This window comes from Ascaphus truei, chromosome 14 (assembly GCF_040206685.1).
Source record: "Ascaphus truei isolate aAscTru1 chromosome 14, aAscTru1.hap1, whole genome shotgun sequence".
NCBI lineage: Eukaryota > Metazoa > Chordata > Amphibia > Anura > Ascaphidae > Ascaphus > Ascaphus truei.
The window spans coordinates 52,559,389-52,578,607 of record NC_134496.1 but is presented as its reverse complement, the minus strand read 5'-3'; the positions used below and the strand labels follow the sequence as shown (position 1 = coordinate 52,578,607).

General features: G+C 45.3%; 1 protein-coding gene across 5 annotated transcripts in view; it reads left to right on the top strand.

The window, feature by feature from the left end:
• The first annotated feature begins 902 nt into the window (after nt 1-902).
• The window catches only part of LOC142466165 (uncharacterized), a 206,534-nt gene continuing 188,217 nt past the window's right edge, over nt 903-19,219 (top strand). For 4 of the 5 annotated variants that reach the window (XM_075570996.1, XM_075570995.1, XM_075570993.1 and 1 more), the window contains exons 1-2: nt 903-1,112; nt 6,313-18,108. In XM_075570996.1, coding sequence (XP_075427111.1) covers nt 1,040-1,112; nt 6,313-18,108 — 11,869 coding nt within the window. In that variant the 5' untranslated portion in view covers nt 903-1,039. The remainder of the gene's footprint in view (nt 1,113-6,312; nt 18,109-19,219) is intronic. The other variant, XM_075570994.1, reaches the window with a different exon arrangement.

Below are 19,219 nucleotides of genomic sequence, written 5' to 3'. Positions count from 1 at the left end.
TGGACAGATAATATAAACTGTAATGTCAATTAATTCAATCAGCAAGAGTCACATAGGATCCTGGGGACAGGAACACTGGACTCACTGAAGTCAAGTTCAGTAGACACGGTCATCCTCTTGTCTTGCTGACTATGTGACTCTTGCTGATTTAATCTATTGACATTACAGTTTAGATTATCTGCCCATTTTTTTTGATTTTCAGTAGATTGTGATTCTATTTTTGGGGTCTGTTTTTTGACACAGGGAATAGGGAAGTACCTTTAGTCTGTGGGACCTTAGGGAAAGGGCCGGAAGAAGGTTCTTTACCCCGAGACATTGCCCCCCCCCCCATTTTTCCTTTTCCCTTCTCCCCCTCCCCATACCTCCCCCTTTGTGGTTATTCTCTTGTCTTTGGTTTCCCTACCCCTGTGTTTTTTCCCTAGCATTTGTGCAGTCAGAATCACTTTATTTTTTTTGTGTTTCACACGTGTACGAAATGGTTCCATTATTATAGTCTTGTGCTTCTATCATTAAATTTGGGATTTGGCATGTTCCCATCTCTGTATTCATTTGGCATCTGCGAGTGTTGGGAATCCCCTTGTTCTTTGATACTGACACACCGCTCCCGAGAAATGTTAGAATAACCCGCAGGACAAAGAACAGTTTTGCAAAATAAATAAAATGTCATTTGAAACCGCAGTTGATAACTCTACTGACATACAGTACACTGCTCTGCATGTTACAGAAACATATTGCTGAACATACTATAGTATAGTATGTTACTCTGCTTGTTACAGACATATATTTCTGGCTTCCAGCAGTGAAGGGGTTAGGGATGTGTGTGATAGTGTGAGTGTGTTGTGTGTTTCCTGATGTTGCAGGTGGGAGGTAAATACAAAGTGACAGTCCCTGTGTCCCTCCTCTTTCTGTCACCCTGAGGTATAGTCCCTCTGGGAGAGGCTGCAGGCACCTGTTCCTCTGTCCTCTATCAGTAGAGACATCACCTTCCTGCACTATGTGCTGCCTATAAGGGACTTTTATTTCACCACTGAAGGGAAGAATGGGGAGAATCCTCATCACCTGGACCTCTCTGCTCTGCTGCTTCTGGGCTCTGGGTGGAGTTTTAGCTCAAGGTAAGGACAATTTATTCCAATTCTTAGCCTTTGATATCTATCTGATATATATATAGCAATACATGTGTCTTTACTATCTTTTTTTTACCCTTCTGCATAGTGCAGTTTAGTACGTTAGCAGTAACACCCGCTCCAATCTTTTGCATTGTTACTATTACTGTATTTCCTGGCCCGAATATAGGGCTATGTTTTTTTCCTTAAAATGTCCTTCTGAAAACTATCCTCGTATTGTATGCGCAGCAGAACACCTTTTATTTTTCATGTAGAACATCTTCAAAACTTTAGAGTCGTATTATGTGTGAGGCAGTACTATATTCGGGCCAATACGGTGTGTGTATATATATATATATATATATATATATATATATATATATATATATATATATATATATATATATATATATATATATATATATATATATATATATATATATATATATATATATATATATATATATATATATATATATATATATATATATATATATATATATATATATATATATATATATATATATATATAGTGTCTGAGATGTGTATGTATGTATGTATATTTTATATATATATATATATATATATATATATATATATATATATATAAAAAAAAAAAAAAACAAGGGCAGTTGGCACACTATAAACTGATGATTCACTGATGCTTATCCCATATGCACACATGAACAGAAAATTTTACCAGATGTAGGTCCGGAAAACACAGACAGCACACAGCCAGGGAAGTACAAAAACACTGTATTCATAAAAAATACATGGCACTGCATCAAACGTTTCGGTCATCAGAACGTGACCTTCCTCAGGGACGCGCGTCCCTTAGGAAGGTCACGTTCTGATGACTGAAACGTTGGATGCAGTGCCATGTATTTTTTATGAATACAGTGTTTTTGTACTTCCCTGGCTGTGTGCTGTCTCTGTTTTCTGGAACTACATCTGGTAAAATTTTCTGTTTATATATTTATATACATACAACTCAGACACAATTTAGGATAATAACAGATCAATTTTTTTTATTTAAGATCATTTGGAATATTATGGGGGTATACGTGTCGCAGACGGGCATTATTATGACGTTAAGTTCATGCTGAGTGATTTGTTCGCTGTAACACCTGTTTGCGTCACTGTATCAAGGAGCTTTGGGGCAAATTTGTGCCAGTTGTGTCACTGAGTTATTTAGGGGCAGTTTTGGAACAGCTGGGGACATTTCGCTGCACTATATTATAATTCAATGTACCAAAGTGTGCGCCTGCAAGAGGTGCATTTCCCTTGGCACGGCATCATTTCAATCCGACAGGTGTGAGGAAGTGTCAGCCTCTGTTTGCTTTGTGTTAGGGAGAAAATTGTGTTGTCTGGATACATGTCTCCCGATATGTAACCGTTTGTGAACTAGTGATGAACTCGGCTGGCAGCGAGATCTGGGCTGGTAGCGAGATCTGGGCTGGTAGCGAGATCTGGGCTGGCAGCGAGATCTGGGCTGGCAGCGAGATCTGGGCTGGCAGCAAGATCTGGGCTGGCGGGCCCATCGTATTCTCTGGCAACATTTCAATTAAATCTTATGTTTCTAAATCATATTTGAAAAACATTCAGGAAACATTTGAGACACCTACAATTAATATATCAAAGAGGATTTAAAACAGAAACTCCCATGTCACACACACACACACACAGTCACACACACACATGCACATACACTGTCAAACACACACACACACACACACACACACACACACACACACACACACACACACACACACACACACACACACACACACACACACACACACACACACACACACACACACTATCTCACACGCACATGCACACTGTCACACACGCACTGTCGCACACGCATACACACACTGTCACACACACACACTGTTACACACACTCACTGTTGCACGCACACACACACACACACAGTCTCACATGCACATAATACACACTGTCACACACACAGTGTTACACACACACACTATCTCATACGCATATGCACACACACACACATAGTCAGGATGAGAAAGCAAACTCTTACTTTTTCTGTGAATTTGGTTTCCTGAAAACAGGAGCTTATATACCTGTCCAGTTTAGTCTAATTCCCGTGGGACATGTGAGGCGCGTGTGTGTGTGTGATGTTGAGTAGCAGATCACAGTACAACACACTACATCTCATTACCTGACATTATAGCCCCTTGACCAGCTGAAGGGGACATTAGTGCGCATGTTACTGGTACACAGTGCATCGCTTTGCACAGGTGTTGCAATGCTGTATTATCTTGCTCACCTAACGGGCCAGCTTTTCTCGCTCTGCTGCAGTCTTGCTGCCTCCCTTAGCCCCAGGCTCCATGCTTTAATAGCAGTGCACGTGTCACCATGGGTAACGGATTGTCACAGTGTACTTTCTAGATATCCCACAGTACGTGTGAGGTCAGAACACAGCCAGGGGAGGAAATCTGTGCTATTTAGGGACGAAAGTGCCACTGTGTGTTTATCTGGGAACACGTCATACCACTCCTGTCTGCAAATGAACATGGTTCTCTTATACATTAATACCGAGTACCTCTATCCCACGCAGGCTTGTCATTTATCAGAGAACAGACCTCCATGTTACTAATTCCGCGTCGCCATGCCTGGAATGTGGGGTTTGGGTGGTGCCAGTCGTGCGTTAGAATGATTTTGGGGTGTTTATTGAGGGGAAGAGAGTATTAGGGGGATCATAGAGGGTGACTGTTGTTATTATCCCAATAATGTTTTGGGGTCCCTGTAGTGCAAGCTTTCATTGTCCTCCTGTCATACTCAGTAAAGCTTTGTGTTGCAACATATTCATTTTCAGGTGGTCTTAACAAGTACACGCATTGAATAAAAATAACATGGGTGCAAAAGATGCTGTAAATCAGTAGGCATCACTTAGGGACATATTTACTAAGGGGTGCTAGGCTCCAAAGCACCTTAAGCCCATTCCTTTAAATGAGCTGCATGGTGCCTTACAGAGTACGTGTGGCTCTCGATGTTTCCCATGTGTATTAAGCTGGACAAGAAATAAGGAGTATACCCTGCAAACTGCTGCCACTAAGCCTTGTCATTCTAACTCCCTGCCCTCTTAAAAAAAGTCACCAATAACAACCTGCCCGTCAGGGGGAGACAGCAAAGGGTCTCAACTCCTGTCCTCAAGACCCCCAAACAGGTCAGCTTGTCAGGATATCCCTGCTTCAGCACAGGTGGGTCAATCAGTGGCTCAGTTGAAGAGGAGCTTGATGAAGGACCTTTTGGGGTCTGAATCGTCGCCCATTTTTCTATGAATTTAATTTGGCGAGTGCTGCGGATACATTTTTCTCTATACCCATCTGTGCTGAAGCAGGGATATCCTAAACTGATTGTGGCCCTTGTGGACTGGAGTTGCCCACCCCCGGGTTAGCAGATATTCTATCACAATGGTATGTATCAGTTTCTTCCATATCTGCCAGAGAAAGTTGCATCAAATATATCAAGCTTTAAATCAATATGAATGCAAACTCTGCTGTGAAATTATTGGTGTGTCCATTACAATTTCAAAGTGCAAAAAGGAATGCACGCATACAGATTCCATACAGAAAGAAAACTGAAACCTGTTCGTGAATCCTTCTTTAAATGTGCAAAAAGGTGTAAGATAGTGAAGGGGAAGCTGAAGATAAAAATAAATAAAAGATAATTCAATTCTAAAAAATTAATTTCCCCTATCCTATGCTTCCCAAGTGACAGGTCTCCCACAGTCCACAAGATAAAGTTTCTCATGCTCAAAAACGAATATAGATTTTTTTTCTATATCAGGTTTTGCACCTGAAAGACTGTACAGTATACACGATATTTCTTGATGGGGACAGGAGTTGAGCTATGTGTCCCTGTACTGGGGCTGGGAGATATGTGTGTCCGTACTGGGGCTGTGATATATGGCCCTGTACTGTGGCTGTGATATATATGTCCCTATACTGTGGCTGTGATATATATGTCCCTATACTGGGGCTGGGAGATATGTGTGTCTGGACTGGGGCTGTGATATATGTCCCTGTACTGTGGCTGTGATATATATGTCCCTATACTGGGGTTGTGATATATGTCTGCCTATACTGGGGATGTGGGGTATGTGCTCTTGATATATTTGATGGTTGTGTAATTCTGCATCATGTGTTTCTCCTGATTAAGAACATTGCATCTCCCTCCCCTGGACAATAATAGATTATAATCTTGGATCTATCATTTTGAATGTAGAAGTAGAATTACTCGTCACTCATGTTCTAGAATGTTGTTATTTTTGGCATACTGATTGAATAGATTATACATTAAACTAGGTCAGAAAGAGAAGGGCAGGTAGGTACATCAATTCACTTCCTTTTGGATCAGGGTTTGCTGGGCAGGAAATCAGAAAAAATTGCTTAAAACCAGTCATTCCTGATCCAGACTCTATTTAGAGAATGTCAAACACAGGATTGCTCCATAAAATATATTTCCACTGTTCACCTGTGCAAGGTAAGAAAGTATCTCTCGCTCACTGTCATTGTGTGACTAAGCAAACAGTTACTGAAGAAATCAGTTGCATAACTAACAATTCCTTGAAATTTATCTCAGTCATTTCTAACCATTTAAAAATAAAAGAAAATACTTTCTAGAAACTACAACGGTTTAAAGCAGCAAAACATTTTTTTATTTCAGGAGTGATGTAGGGGTCTTTGGAGCTGAACTGTGTTGCTTTTAGCTCCAGTGACCCCCTGCTTGCAGAGATACAGACCTTCACAGGGGCATTGGCACCTGCAGCCAGGAAACTTGTGTGTCCAATGAAATAGCAGCTTAAATGTCCCACATCACTCAGGCCAATAGGAAGCTGTGATGTCATCTCTTGTGGCTTCCGATTGGCCCGCCTGACCTGGACATTTAAACTCCAAAGAGATACCGGCAACCCATACGGAGGTAAGTATTTCTGGAAGCAGGGGTCCCCGGAGCTGAAATTAACGTAGACCACCTGGATTAATTCTGTATTTAAAAAAAAATGAAAAATGGTACATTGCTACATGTTTTTCAGCTTTAATGCAACAGTTACTGTAGCATTAATAATCAATGGAAACCACAAACTAACGTTTAACTAAATATTACATGTTAAAGGGAATCAAAATTACAGTATAAGCAAGGAAAATAATGAAAAATGTCTGATTTTTGTATTCAGCAGATACAAGTCCCGGCGTCAGTACATCGCCTGCATCAAGTACAACAAAAGAAAGTTCGACAATAGAGAGTAGCTTTAGTTCACTTGAACCTAACACAACCACCACACCTAGCACAACAAATGAAAGCCTAGGAACTCAGAGCATCTCCAATACACCTGAACTAAGTACGACAGAAGGAAGCTCCAGAATTGAGAGCAGCTACAGTGCGACACCTGGTCAAACTGTAAGAGATGGAAGTTCCACAGCTAAGATCATCATCAGTGAAACTCCAGAACTTAGTACATCTGAACAGAGGTCCACAACTGAGAGAAGCTCTAGTACAACACTTGAACCTGGCACAACAGAAGGGAGCTCCACAACAGTGAGCAGTTCTGCCACACCTGAACAAAGCACAACTAAACAGAGCTCCACAACTGACAGCAGCTCTAGTACAACACTTGAACCTGGCACAACTGAAGGAAGATCCACAACAGTGAGCAGTTCTACTACACCTGAACCTAGCACAACTGGACAGAGCTCCACAACAGAGAGCAGCTCTAGTACAACACATGAACCTAACACAACGGAAGGGAGCTCCACAACAGTGAGCAGTTCTGCTACACCTGAACTTAGCACAACTGGACAGAGCTCCACAACTGAGAGCAGCTCTAGTACAACACTTGAACCTGGCACAACTGAAGGGAGCTCCACAACAGTGAGCAGTTCTGCTACACCTGAACTTAGCACAACTGAACAGAGCTCCACAACTGAGGGCAGCTCTAGTACAACACTTGAACATGGCACAACTGAAGGGAGCTCCACAACAGTGATCAGTTCTGCTACACCTGAACAAAGCACAAATAAACAGAGCTCCACAACCGAGAGCAGCTCTAGTACAACACTTGAACCTGGCACAACTGAAGGGGACTCCACAACAGTGAGCAGTTCTGCTACACCTGAACTTAGCACATCTGGACAGAGCTCCACAACAGAGAGCAGCTCTATTACAAAACTTGAACCTGGCACAACTGAAAGGAGCTCCACAACAGTGAGCATTTCTGCTACACCTGAACTTAGCACAACTGATGGGAGCTCCACAACTGAGGGCAGCTCTAGTACAACAATTGAACCTGGCACAACTGAAGGGAGCTCCACAACAGTGAGCAGTTCTGCTACACCTGAACTTAGCACCATTGGACAGAGCTCCACAACTGAGAGCAGCTCTAGTACAACACTTGAACCTGGCACAACTCAAGGGAGCTCCACAACAGTGAGCAGTTCTGCTACACCTGAACTTAGCACAACTGGACAAAGCTCCACAACAGAGAGCAGCTCTAGCACAACACTTGAACCTGGCACAACTGAATGGAGCTCCACAACAGTGAACAGTTCTGCTACACCTGAACTTAGCACAACTGGACAGAGCTCCACAACTGAGGGCAGCTCTAGTACAACACTTGAACCTGGCACAACTGAAAGGAGCTCCACAACAGTGAGCAGTTCTGCTACACCTGAACTTAGCACAACTGAAGGGAGCTCCACAACAGTGAGCAGTTCTGCTACACCTGAACGCAGCACAACTGGACAAAGCTCCACAACAGAGAGCAGCTCTAGCACAACACTTGAACCTGGCACAACTGAAAGGAGCTCCACAACAGTGAGCAGTTCTGCTACACCTGAACTTAGCACAACTGAACAGAGCTCCACAACTGAGGGCAGCTCTAGTACAACACTTGAACCTGGCACAACTGAAGGTATCTCCACAACAGTGAGCAGTTCTGCTACACATGAACTTAGCACAACTGGACAAAGCTCCACAACAGAGAGCAGCTCTAGCACAACACTTGAACCTGGCACAACTGAAAGGAGCCCCACAACAGTGAGCAGTTCTGCTACACCTGAACTTAGCACAACTGAACAGAGCACCACAACTGAGGGCAGCTCTAGTACAACACTTGAACCTGGCACAACTGACATGAGCTCCACAACAGTGATCAGTTCTGCTACACCTGAACAAAGCACAAATAAACAGAGCTCCACAACAGAGAGCAGCTCTACAACACCTGAACCTAGCACAACGGAAGGGAGCTCCACAACAGTGAGCAGTTCTGCTACACCTGAACTTAGCACAACTGGACAGAGCTCCACAACAGAGAGCAGAACGAGTACAACACTTGAACCTGGCACAACTGAAAGGAGCTCCACAACAGTGAGCAGTTCTGCTACACCGGAACTTAGCACAACTGGACAAAGCTCCACAACAGAGAGCAGCTCTAGCACAACACTTGAACCTGGCACAACTGAAGGGAGCTCCACAACAGTGAGCAGTTCTGCTACACCTGAACTTAGCACAACTGGACAGAGCTCCACAACAGAGAGCAGCTCTAGTACAACACTTGAACCTGGCACAACTGAAGGGAGCTCCACAACAGTGATCAGTTCTGCTACACCTGAACAAAACACAAATAAACAGAGCTCCACAACCGAGAGCAGCTCTAGTACAACACTTGAGCCTGGCACAACTGAAGGGAGCTCCACAACAGTGAGCAGTTCTGCTACACCTGAACTTAGCACAACTGAACAGAGCTCCACAACTGAGGGCAGCTCTAGTACAACACTTGAACCTGACACAACTGAAGGGAGCTCCACAACAGTGAGCAGTTCTGCTACACCTGAACTTAGCACAACTGGACAGAGCTCCACAACAGAGAGCAGCTCTAGTACAACACTTGAACCTGGCACAACTGAAAGGAGCTCCACAACAGTGAGCAGTTCTACTATACCTGAACCTAGCACAACTGAAGGGAGCTCCACAACAGTGAGCAGTTCTGCTACACCTGAACTTAGCACAACTGAACAGAGCTCCACAACTGAGGGCAGTTCTAGTACAACACTTGAACCTGGCACAACTGAAGGGAGCTCCACAACAGTGATCAGTTCTGCTACACCTGAACAAAGCACAAACAAACAGAGCTCCACAACAGAGAGCAGCTCTAGTACAACACTTGAACCTGGCACAACTGAAGGGAGCTCCACAACAGTGAGAAGTTCTGTTACACCTGAACGTAGCACAACTGAACAGAGCTACACAACTGAGGGCAGCTCTAGCACAACACTTGAACCTGGAACAACTGAAGGGAGCTCCACAACAGTGAGCAGTTCTGCTACACCTGAACTTAGCACAACTGGACAGAGCTCCACAACTGAGGGCAGCTCTAGTACAACACTTGAACCTGACACAACTGAAGGGAGCTCCACAACAGTGAGCAGTTCTGCTACACCTGAACTTAGCACAACTGGACAGAGCTCCACAACAGAGAGCAGCTCTAGTACAACACTTGAACCTGGCACAACTGAAGGGAGCTCCTCAACAGTGAGCAGTTCTGCTACACCTGAACTTAGCACAACTGGACAGAGCTCCACAACAGAGAGCAGCTCTAGTACAACACTTGAACCTGGCACAACTGAAAGGAGCTCCACAACAGTGAGCAGTTCTGCTACACCTGAACTTAGCACAACTGAACAGAGCTCCACAACTGAGGGCAGTTCTAGTACAACACTTGAACCTGGCACAACTGAAGGGAGCTCCACAACAGTGATCAGTTCTGCTACACCTGAACAAAGCACAAACAAACAGAGCTCCACAACAGAGATCAGCTCTAGTACAACACTTGAACCTGGCACAACTGAAGGGAGCTCCACAACAGTGATCAGTTCTGCTACACCTGAACAAAGCACAAACAAACAGAGCTCCACAACAGAGATCAGCTCTAGTACAACACTTGAACCTGGCACAACTGAAGGGAGCTCCACAACAGTGAGAAGTTCTGCTACACCTGAACGTAGCACAACTGAACAGAGCTCCACAACTGAGGGCAGCTCTAGCACAACACTTGAACCTGGAACAACTGAAGGGAGCTCCACAACAGAGAGCAGTTCTGCTACACCTGAACTTAGCACAACTGGACAGAGCTCCACAACTGAGGGCAGCTCTAGTACAACACTTGAACCTGACACAACTGAAGGGAGCTCCACAACAGTGAGCAGTTCTGCTACACCTGAACTTAGCACAACTGGACAGAGCTCCACAACAGAGAGCAGCTCTAGTACGACACTTGAACCTGGCACAACTGAAAGGAGCTCCACAACAGTGAGCAGTTCTACTATACCTGAACCTAGCACAACTGAAGGGAGCTCCACAACAGTGAGCAGCTCTGCTACACCTGAACTTAGCACAACTGAACAGAGCTCCACAACTGAGGGCAGCTCTAGTACAACACTTGAACCTGGCACAACTGAAGGGAGCTCCACAACAGTGATCAGTTCTGCTACACCTGAACAAAGCACAAACAAACAGAGCTCCACAACAGAGAGCAGCTCTAGTACAACACTTGAACCTGGCACAACTGAAGGGAGCTCCACAACAGTGAGCAGTTCTGCTACACCTGAACTTAGCACAACTGGACAGAGCTCCACAACAGAGAGCAGCTCTAGTACAACACTTGAACCTGGCACAACTGAAGGGAGCTCCACAACAGTGATCAGTTCTGCTACACCTGAACAAAGCACAAACAAACAGAGCTCCACAACAGAGAGCAGCTCTAGTACAACACTTGAACCTGGCACAACTGAAGGGAGCTCCACAACAGTGAGAAGTTCTGTTACACCTGAACGTAGCACAACTGAACAGAGCTCCACAACTGAGGGCAGCTCTAGCACAACACTTGAACCTGGAACAACTGAAGGGAGCTCCACAACAGTGAGCAGTTCTGCTACACCTGAACTTAGCACAACTGAACAGAGCTCCACAACTGAGGGCAGCTCTAGTACAACACTTGAACCTGACACAACTGAAGGGAGCTCCACAACAGTGAGCAGTTCTGCTACACCTGAACTTAGCACAACTGGACAGAGCTCCACAACAGAGAGCAGCTCTAGTACAACACTTGAACCTGGCACAACTGAAGGGAGCTCCTCAACAGTGAGCAGTTCTGCTACACCTGAACTTAGCACAACTGGACAGAGCTCCACAACAGAGAGCAGCTCTAGTACAACACTTGAACCTGGCACAACTGAAAGGAGCTCCACAACAGTGAGCAGTTCTGCTACACCTGAACTTAGCACAACTGAACAGAGCTCCACAACTGAGGGCAGTTCTAGTACAACACTTGAACCTGGCACAACTGAAGGGAGCTCCACAACAGTGATCAGTTCTGCTACACCTGAACAAAGCACAAACAAACAGAGCTCCACAACAGAGATCAGCTCTAGTACAACACTTGAACCTGGCACAACTGAAGGGAGCTCCACAACAGTGAGAAGTTCTGCTACACCTGAACGTAGCACAACTGAACAGAGCTCCACAACTGAGGGCAGCTCTAGCACAACACTTGAACCTGGAACAACTGAAGGGAGCTCCACAACAGTGAGCAGTTCTGCTACACCTGAACTTAGCACAACTGAACAGAGCTCCACAACTGAGGGCAGCTCTAGTACAACACTTGAACCTGACACAACTGAAGGGAGCTCCACAACAGTGAGCAGTTCTGCTACACCTGAACTTAGCACAACTGGACAGAGCTCCACAACAGAGAGCAGCTCTAGTACAACACTTGAACCTGGCACAACTGAAGGGAGCTCCTCAACAGTGAGCAGTTCTGCTACACCTGAACTTAGCACAACTGGACAGAGCTCCACAACAGAGAGCAGCTCTAGTACAACACTTGAACCTGGCACAACTGAAAGGAGCTCCACAACAGTTAGCAGTTCTACTATACCTGAACCTAGCACAACTGAAGGGAGCTCCACAACAGTGAGCAGCTCTGCTACACCTGAACTTAGCACAACTGAACAGAGCTCCACAACTGAGGGCAGCTCTAGTACAACACTTGAACCTGGCACAACTGAAGGGAGCTCCACAACAGTGATCAGTTCTGCTACACCTGAACAAAGCACAAACAAACAGAGCTCCACAACAGAGAGCAGCTCTAGTACAACACTTGAACCTGGCACAAATGAAGGGAGCTCCACAACAGTGAGCAGTTCTGCTACACCTGAACTTAGCACAACTGGACAGAGCTCCACAACAGAGAGCAGCTCTAGTACAACACCTGAACCTAGCACAACTGAAAGGAGCTCCACAACAGTGAGAAGTTCTGCTACACCTGAACTTAGCACATCTCAACAGAGCTCCACAACTGAGGGCAGCTCTAGCACAACACTTGAACCTGGCACAACTGAAAGGAGCTCTGCAACAGTGATCAGTTCTGCTAAACCTGAACAAAGCACAAATAAACAGAGCTCCACAACTGAGAGCAGCTCTAGTACAACACTTGAACCTGGCACAACTGAAGGGAGCTCCACAACAGTGAGAAGTTCTGCTACACCTGAACTTAGCACATCTCAACAGAGCTCCACAACTGAGGGCAGCTCTAGCACAACACTTGAACCTGGCACAACTGAAAGGAGCTCCACAACAGTGAGCAGTTCTGCTACACCTGAACTTAGCACAACTGAACAGAGCTCTACAACTGAGGGCAGCTCTAGTACAACACTTGAACCTGGCACAACTGAAGGGAGCTCCACAACAGTGATCAGTTCTGCTAAACCTGAAGAAAACACAAATAAACAGAGCTCCACAACCGAGAGCAGCTCTAGTACAACACTTGAACCTGGCACAACTGAAGGGAGCTCCACAACAGTGAGCAGTTCTGCTACACCTGAACTTAGCACAACTGGACAGAGATCCACAACAGAGAGCAGAACAAGTACAACACTTGAACCTGGCACAACTGAAGGTATCTCCACAACAGTGAGCAGTTCTGCTACACATGAACTTAGCACAACTGGACAAAGCTCAACAATAGAGAGCAGCTCTAGCACAACACTTGAACCTGGCACAACTGAAAGGAGCTCCACAACAGTGAGCAGTTCTGCTACACCTGAACTTAGCACAACTGAACAGAGCACCACAACTGAGGGCAGCTCTAGTACAACACTTGAACCTCGCACAACTGACATGAGCTCCACAACAGTGAGCAGTTCTGCTACACCTGAACTTAGCACAACTGGACAGAGCTCCACAACAGAGAGCAGCTCTAGTACAACACTTGAACCTGGCACAACTGAAGGGAGCTCCACAACAGTGAGCAGTTCTACTATACCTGAACCTAGCACAACTGAAGGGAGCTCCACAACAGTGAGCAGTTCTGCTACACCTGAACTTAGCACAACTGAACAGAGCTCCACAACTGAGGGCAGCTCTAGTACAACACTTGAACCTGGTACAACTGAACAGAGCTCCACAACCGAGAGCAGTTCTGCTACACCTGAACTTAGCACAACTGGACAGAGCTCCACAACAGAGAGCAGAACGAGTACAACACTTGAACCTGGCACAACTGAAGGGAGCTCCACAACAGTGAGCAGTTCTGCTACACCTGAACTTAGCACAACTGGACAGAGCTCCACAACAGAGAGCAGAACGAGTACAACACTTGAACCTGGCACAACTGAAGGGAGCTCCACAACAGTGAGCAGTTCTGCTACACCTGAACTTAGCACAACTGGACAAAGCTCCACAACAGAGAGCAGCTCTAGCACAACACTTGAACCTGGCACAACTCAAGGGAGCTCCACAACAGTGAGCAGTTCTGCTACACATGAACTTAGCACAACTGGACAAAGCTCAACAATAGAGAGCAGCTCTAGCACAACACTTGAACCTGGCACAACTGAAAGGAGCTCCACAACAGTGAGCAGTTCTGCTACACCTGAACTTAGCACAACTGAACAGAGCACCACAACTGAGGGCAGCTCTAGTACAACACTTGAACCTCGCACAACTGACATGAGCTCCACAACAGTGAGCAGTTCTGCTACACCTGAACTTAGCACAACTGGACAGAGCTCCACAACAGAGAGCAGCTCTAGTACAACACTTGAACCTGGCACAACTGAAGGGAGCTCCACAACAGTGAGCAGTTCTACTATACCTGAACCTAGCACAACTGAAGGGAGCTCCACAACAGTGAGCAGTTCTGCTACACCTGAACTTAGCACAACTGAACAGAGCTCCACAACTGAGGGCAGCTCTAGTACAACACTTGAACCTGGTACAACTGAACAGAGCTCCACAACCGAGAGCAGTTCTGCTACACCTGAACTTAGCACAACTGGACAGAGCTCCACAACAGAGAGCAGAACGAGTACAACACTTGAACCTGGCACAACTGAAGGGAGCTCCACAACAGTGAGCAGTTCTGCTACACCTGAACTTAGCACAACTGGACAGAGCTCCACAACAGAGAGCAGAACGAGTACAACACTTGAACCTGGCACAACTGAAGGGAGCTCCACAACAGTGAGCAGTTCTGCTACACCTGAACTTAGCACAACTGGACAGAGCTCCACAACAGAGAGCAGAACGAGTACAACACTTGAACCTGGCACAACTGAAGGGAGCTCCACAACAGTGAGCAGTTCTGCTACACCTGAACTTAGCACAACTGGACAAAGCTCCACAACAGAGAGCAGCTCTAGCACAACACTTGAACCTGGCACAACTGAAGGGAGCTCCACAACAGTGAGCAGCTCTGCTACACCTGAACTTAGCACAACTGGACAGAGCTCCACAACAGAGAGCAGCTCTAGTACAACACTTGAACCTGGCACAACTGAAAGGAGCTTCACAACAGTGAGCAGTTCTACTATACCTGAACCTAGCACAACTGAAGGGAGCTCCAGAACAGTGAGCAGTTCTGCTACACCTGAACTTAGCACAACTGAACAGAGCTCCACAACTGAGGGCAGCTCTAGTACAACACTTGAACCTGGCACAACTGAAGGGAGCTCCACAACAGTGAGCAGTTCTGCTACACCTGAACTTAGCACCATTGGACAGAGCTCCACAACTGAGAGCAGCTCTAGTACAACACTTGAACCTGGCACAACTGAAAGGAGCTCCACAACAGTGAGCAGTTCTACTACACCTGAACTTAGCACCATTGGACAGAGCTCCACAACTGAGAAAAGCTCTAGTACAACATTTGAACCTGACACAACTGAAGGGAGCTCCACAACAGTGAGCAATTCTGCTACACCTGAACTTAGCACAACTGGACAGAGCTCCACAACAGAGAGCAGCTCTAGTACAACACTTGAACCTGGCACAACTGAAAGGAGCACCACAACAGTGAGCAGTTCTGCTACACTTGAACTTAGCACAACTGAAGGGAGCTCCACAACTGAGGGCAGCTCTAGTACAACACTTGAACCTGGCACAACTGAAAGGAGCTTCACAACAGTGAGCAGTTCTACTATACCTGAACCTAGCACAACTGAAGGGAGCTCCAGAACAGTGAGCAGTTCTGCTACACCTGAACTTAGCACAACTGAACAGAGCTCCACAACTGAGGGCAGCTCTAGTACAACACTTGAACCTGGCACAACTGTAGGGAGCTCCACAACAGTGAGCAGTTCTGCTACACCTGAACTTAGCACAACTGGACAGAGCTCCACAACAGAGATCAGCTTTAGTACAACACTTGAACCTGGCACAACTGAAAGGAGCTCCACAACAGTGAGCAGTTCTACTACACCTGAACTTAGCACCATTGGACAGAGCTCCACAACTGAGAGCAGAACGAGTACAACAGTTGAACCTGGCACAACTGAAGGGAGCTCCACAACAGTGATCAGTTCTGCTACACCTGAACTTAGCACAACTGAACAGAGCTCCACAACTGAGAAAAGCTCTAGTACAACATTTGAACCTGACACAACTGAAGGGAGCTCCACAACAGTGAGCAATTCTGCTACACCTGAACTTAGCACAACTGGACAGAGCTCCACAACAGAGAGCAGCTCTAGTACAACACTTGAACTTGGCACAACTGAAAGGAGCTCCACAACAGTGAGAAGTTCTACTACACCTGAACTTAGCACCATTGGACAGAGCTCCACAACTGAGAGCAGAACGAGTACAACACTTGAACCTGGCACAACTGAAGGGAGCTCCACAACAGTGATCAGTTCTGCTACACCTGAACTTAGCACAACTGAACAGAGCTCCACAACTGAGAAAAGCTCTAGTACAACATTTGAACCTGACACAACTGAAGGGAGCTCCACAACAGTGAGCAGTTCTGCTACACCTGAACTTAGCACAACTGGACAGAGCTCCACAACAGAGAGCAGCTCTAGTACAACACTTGAACCTGGCACAACTGAAAGGAGCTCCACAACAGTGAGCAGTTCTGCTACACCTGAACTTAGCACAACTGAAGGGAGCTCCACAACTGAGGGCAGCTCTAGTTCAACTCTTGAACCTGGCACAACTGAAGGGAGCTCCACAACAGTGAGCAGTTCTGCTACACCTGAATTTAGCACCATTGGACAGATCTCCACAACTGAGAGCAGAACGAGTACAACACTTGAACCTGGCACAACTGAAGGGAGCTCCACAACAGTGAGCAGTTCTACTACACCTGAACCTAGCACAACTGAAGGGAGCTCCACAACAGTGAGCAGTTCTTCTACACCTGAACTTAGCACAACTGAACAGAGCTTCACAACTGAGACCAGCTCCACTACACCTGAACAAATCACAACAGAAAGGATCTCCGCAAGAGAGACCACTTCTGCTTCAATATCCAACCCAAGTACAAATATAGAGAGGTCTACAACAGAGAACAGTTTTGGGACAACAAAAGAAAGCTCCACAACTGAAATTAGGTCAAGCACAACATCAAAACCAAACACAGCAGAGATTAGCTTCACAACAGAGACCAGCTCTAGTACAACAGCAGATTTAATAACATCTGAAGAGACCACCACAACTAAGAGCATTTCTGGGACTACAGCCAAATCCAGCGGAACTGAAGGAAGCAGCACAGTTAACAGCAGCTACAGAACAACATCTGAATCTAGCACAACCAAGGAAAGCTCTACAGTCGATAGCAGCTCAGGGACAACACCGAAATCTAGCATAACTGAAGAGAGATCCACAACTGGGAGAAGTTCTGCTACAACATCTGAACCTAACACAACTGAAAGGAGCTTCACAACAGCGTTCAGTTCTGCTACACCTGAACTTATCAAAACTGAACAGAGTTCCACAACTGGGAGCCGCTCTAATACGACACCTGAACCCAACACAACTAAAGACAGCTCCACTACTGAGAGCAGCTCCACTACACCTGAACAAATCACTACAGAAAGGATCTCCACAATAGGGAGCAGTTCTGCTACAACACCTGAACCAATCACAACTGAGAGGAACTCCACAACTGAGAGCAGCTTTGCTACACCTGAACTTAGCACAACCAAATGGAGCTCCACAACTGAGATCAGCTCCAGTACACCTGATTTAATAACAGCAACCAAAGGGAGCACCACAACAGGGACAAGTTCCAGAACAACACCTGTATTGATTACCACTAAAAGTATCTCCACCGCTGTGAATACAACAGCCACACAGGGCACTTTTATAACCAAACCAACAACAGGTATAACAACAACACCCCTACAACCTGTGAACATTACAACTTCAGAAGGAACCAGTACAACCAAACCAACAACACCCCTAGAACCAGTAAACACTACAACCACACAGGGTACCACCATTGTCACTAGATACACAACTGTGATAACAACTCCAGGACCTGTGAATACTACAGTAACAGAAAACACAAGTGTGACATCCCCTCTTGGTCCAGTGATTTCTACATCATACACAAGTGTGACAACACCTCAAGGACCTGTGATTTCTACAGCCACCTGGGTAAACTCTACAACTGCAGCCTTTACCACAATGGGTAAGTGTGTGATAGCGTAATATTGTTCTAATATCCTTATTTTGCTTTTGTGTTGCTGGATTCATTGTTTTTGCAAACATTCTTCATCCCAAACATCAGGCTCAGATCCACAAAGCTTTGTTAAGTGAGGGAATATAATGTCACGTTACCACAATCAGTCACAGACTGTGCAGTGAAACCAATAGGATTAGTTGGTGTACCATGTGACTGCTCTAATGTGACGTCACAGGTCTTATATAAGTCTTGAAACGTCTCATTTGACACATGGCTATGTTTTACTAGCCACTAAGGTGGGCAGCGGGGGTAGGTAGGTTAATGTTGATATTGATCCCTTTGTCGCCCTTTGCGATCCGCTAACTTCCAGCCTGAAGTAGGTAATTAAATTATTTGCGCTATTCTTGGCATGCATACCATTCTGATAAATATCCGAGTGTGATGAATAGCCGTTAATAGGAAGAAATGCCGTGTTTGGCCTCTTTTTTTTTTTTTTAATCGGATACGATATTTTTTATGGATCCAATAAAAAGTGCTTTATTTTTGGCAGTGAAACGTTGAAGTTTTGCACAATAAAAATAAGGCTATTTAATACCACATTTTTTGATTACATCACCTTGATGTATCCTCCCATGAGATCTATGTATCAACACACAGGGAAGTGTTAACACACTGGTGTATTTTTGTGTGCATAATTGTGTCCATTTGAAGAAATATTTATTTCACGCATGGTGCAGATTATTAGCCTGTTCTGACAGATATTAATTCCACTAATAAAAAGGAAAGGGAAATATGCCAACAGAATTTGATGTGTCCTATTATAATATGTACATCCCATAATGCCTAAATAACTTGTCCTATCGACACACAAAGAATCCCAGCTATTGTACAGTACATGGGAAAAGATTGCCCAGTGGTTTGTAGAACTTTTATTTGCACAATACACAGTTTAGACACTTTCTAGAGCTGGAAGACTCTGTATAACCTATTAACTTGAATTGACGATTAAGCCCTTCACCCAGAGACCATTGTCCACATATACTCGTAGGGTTCTCAACTCCAGTCCTCAAGACCCCCAACAGGTTAGGTTTTCAGGATATCCCTGCTTCAGCACAGG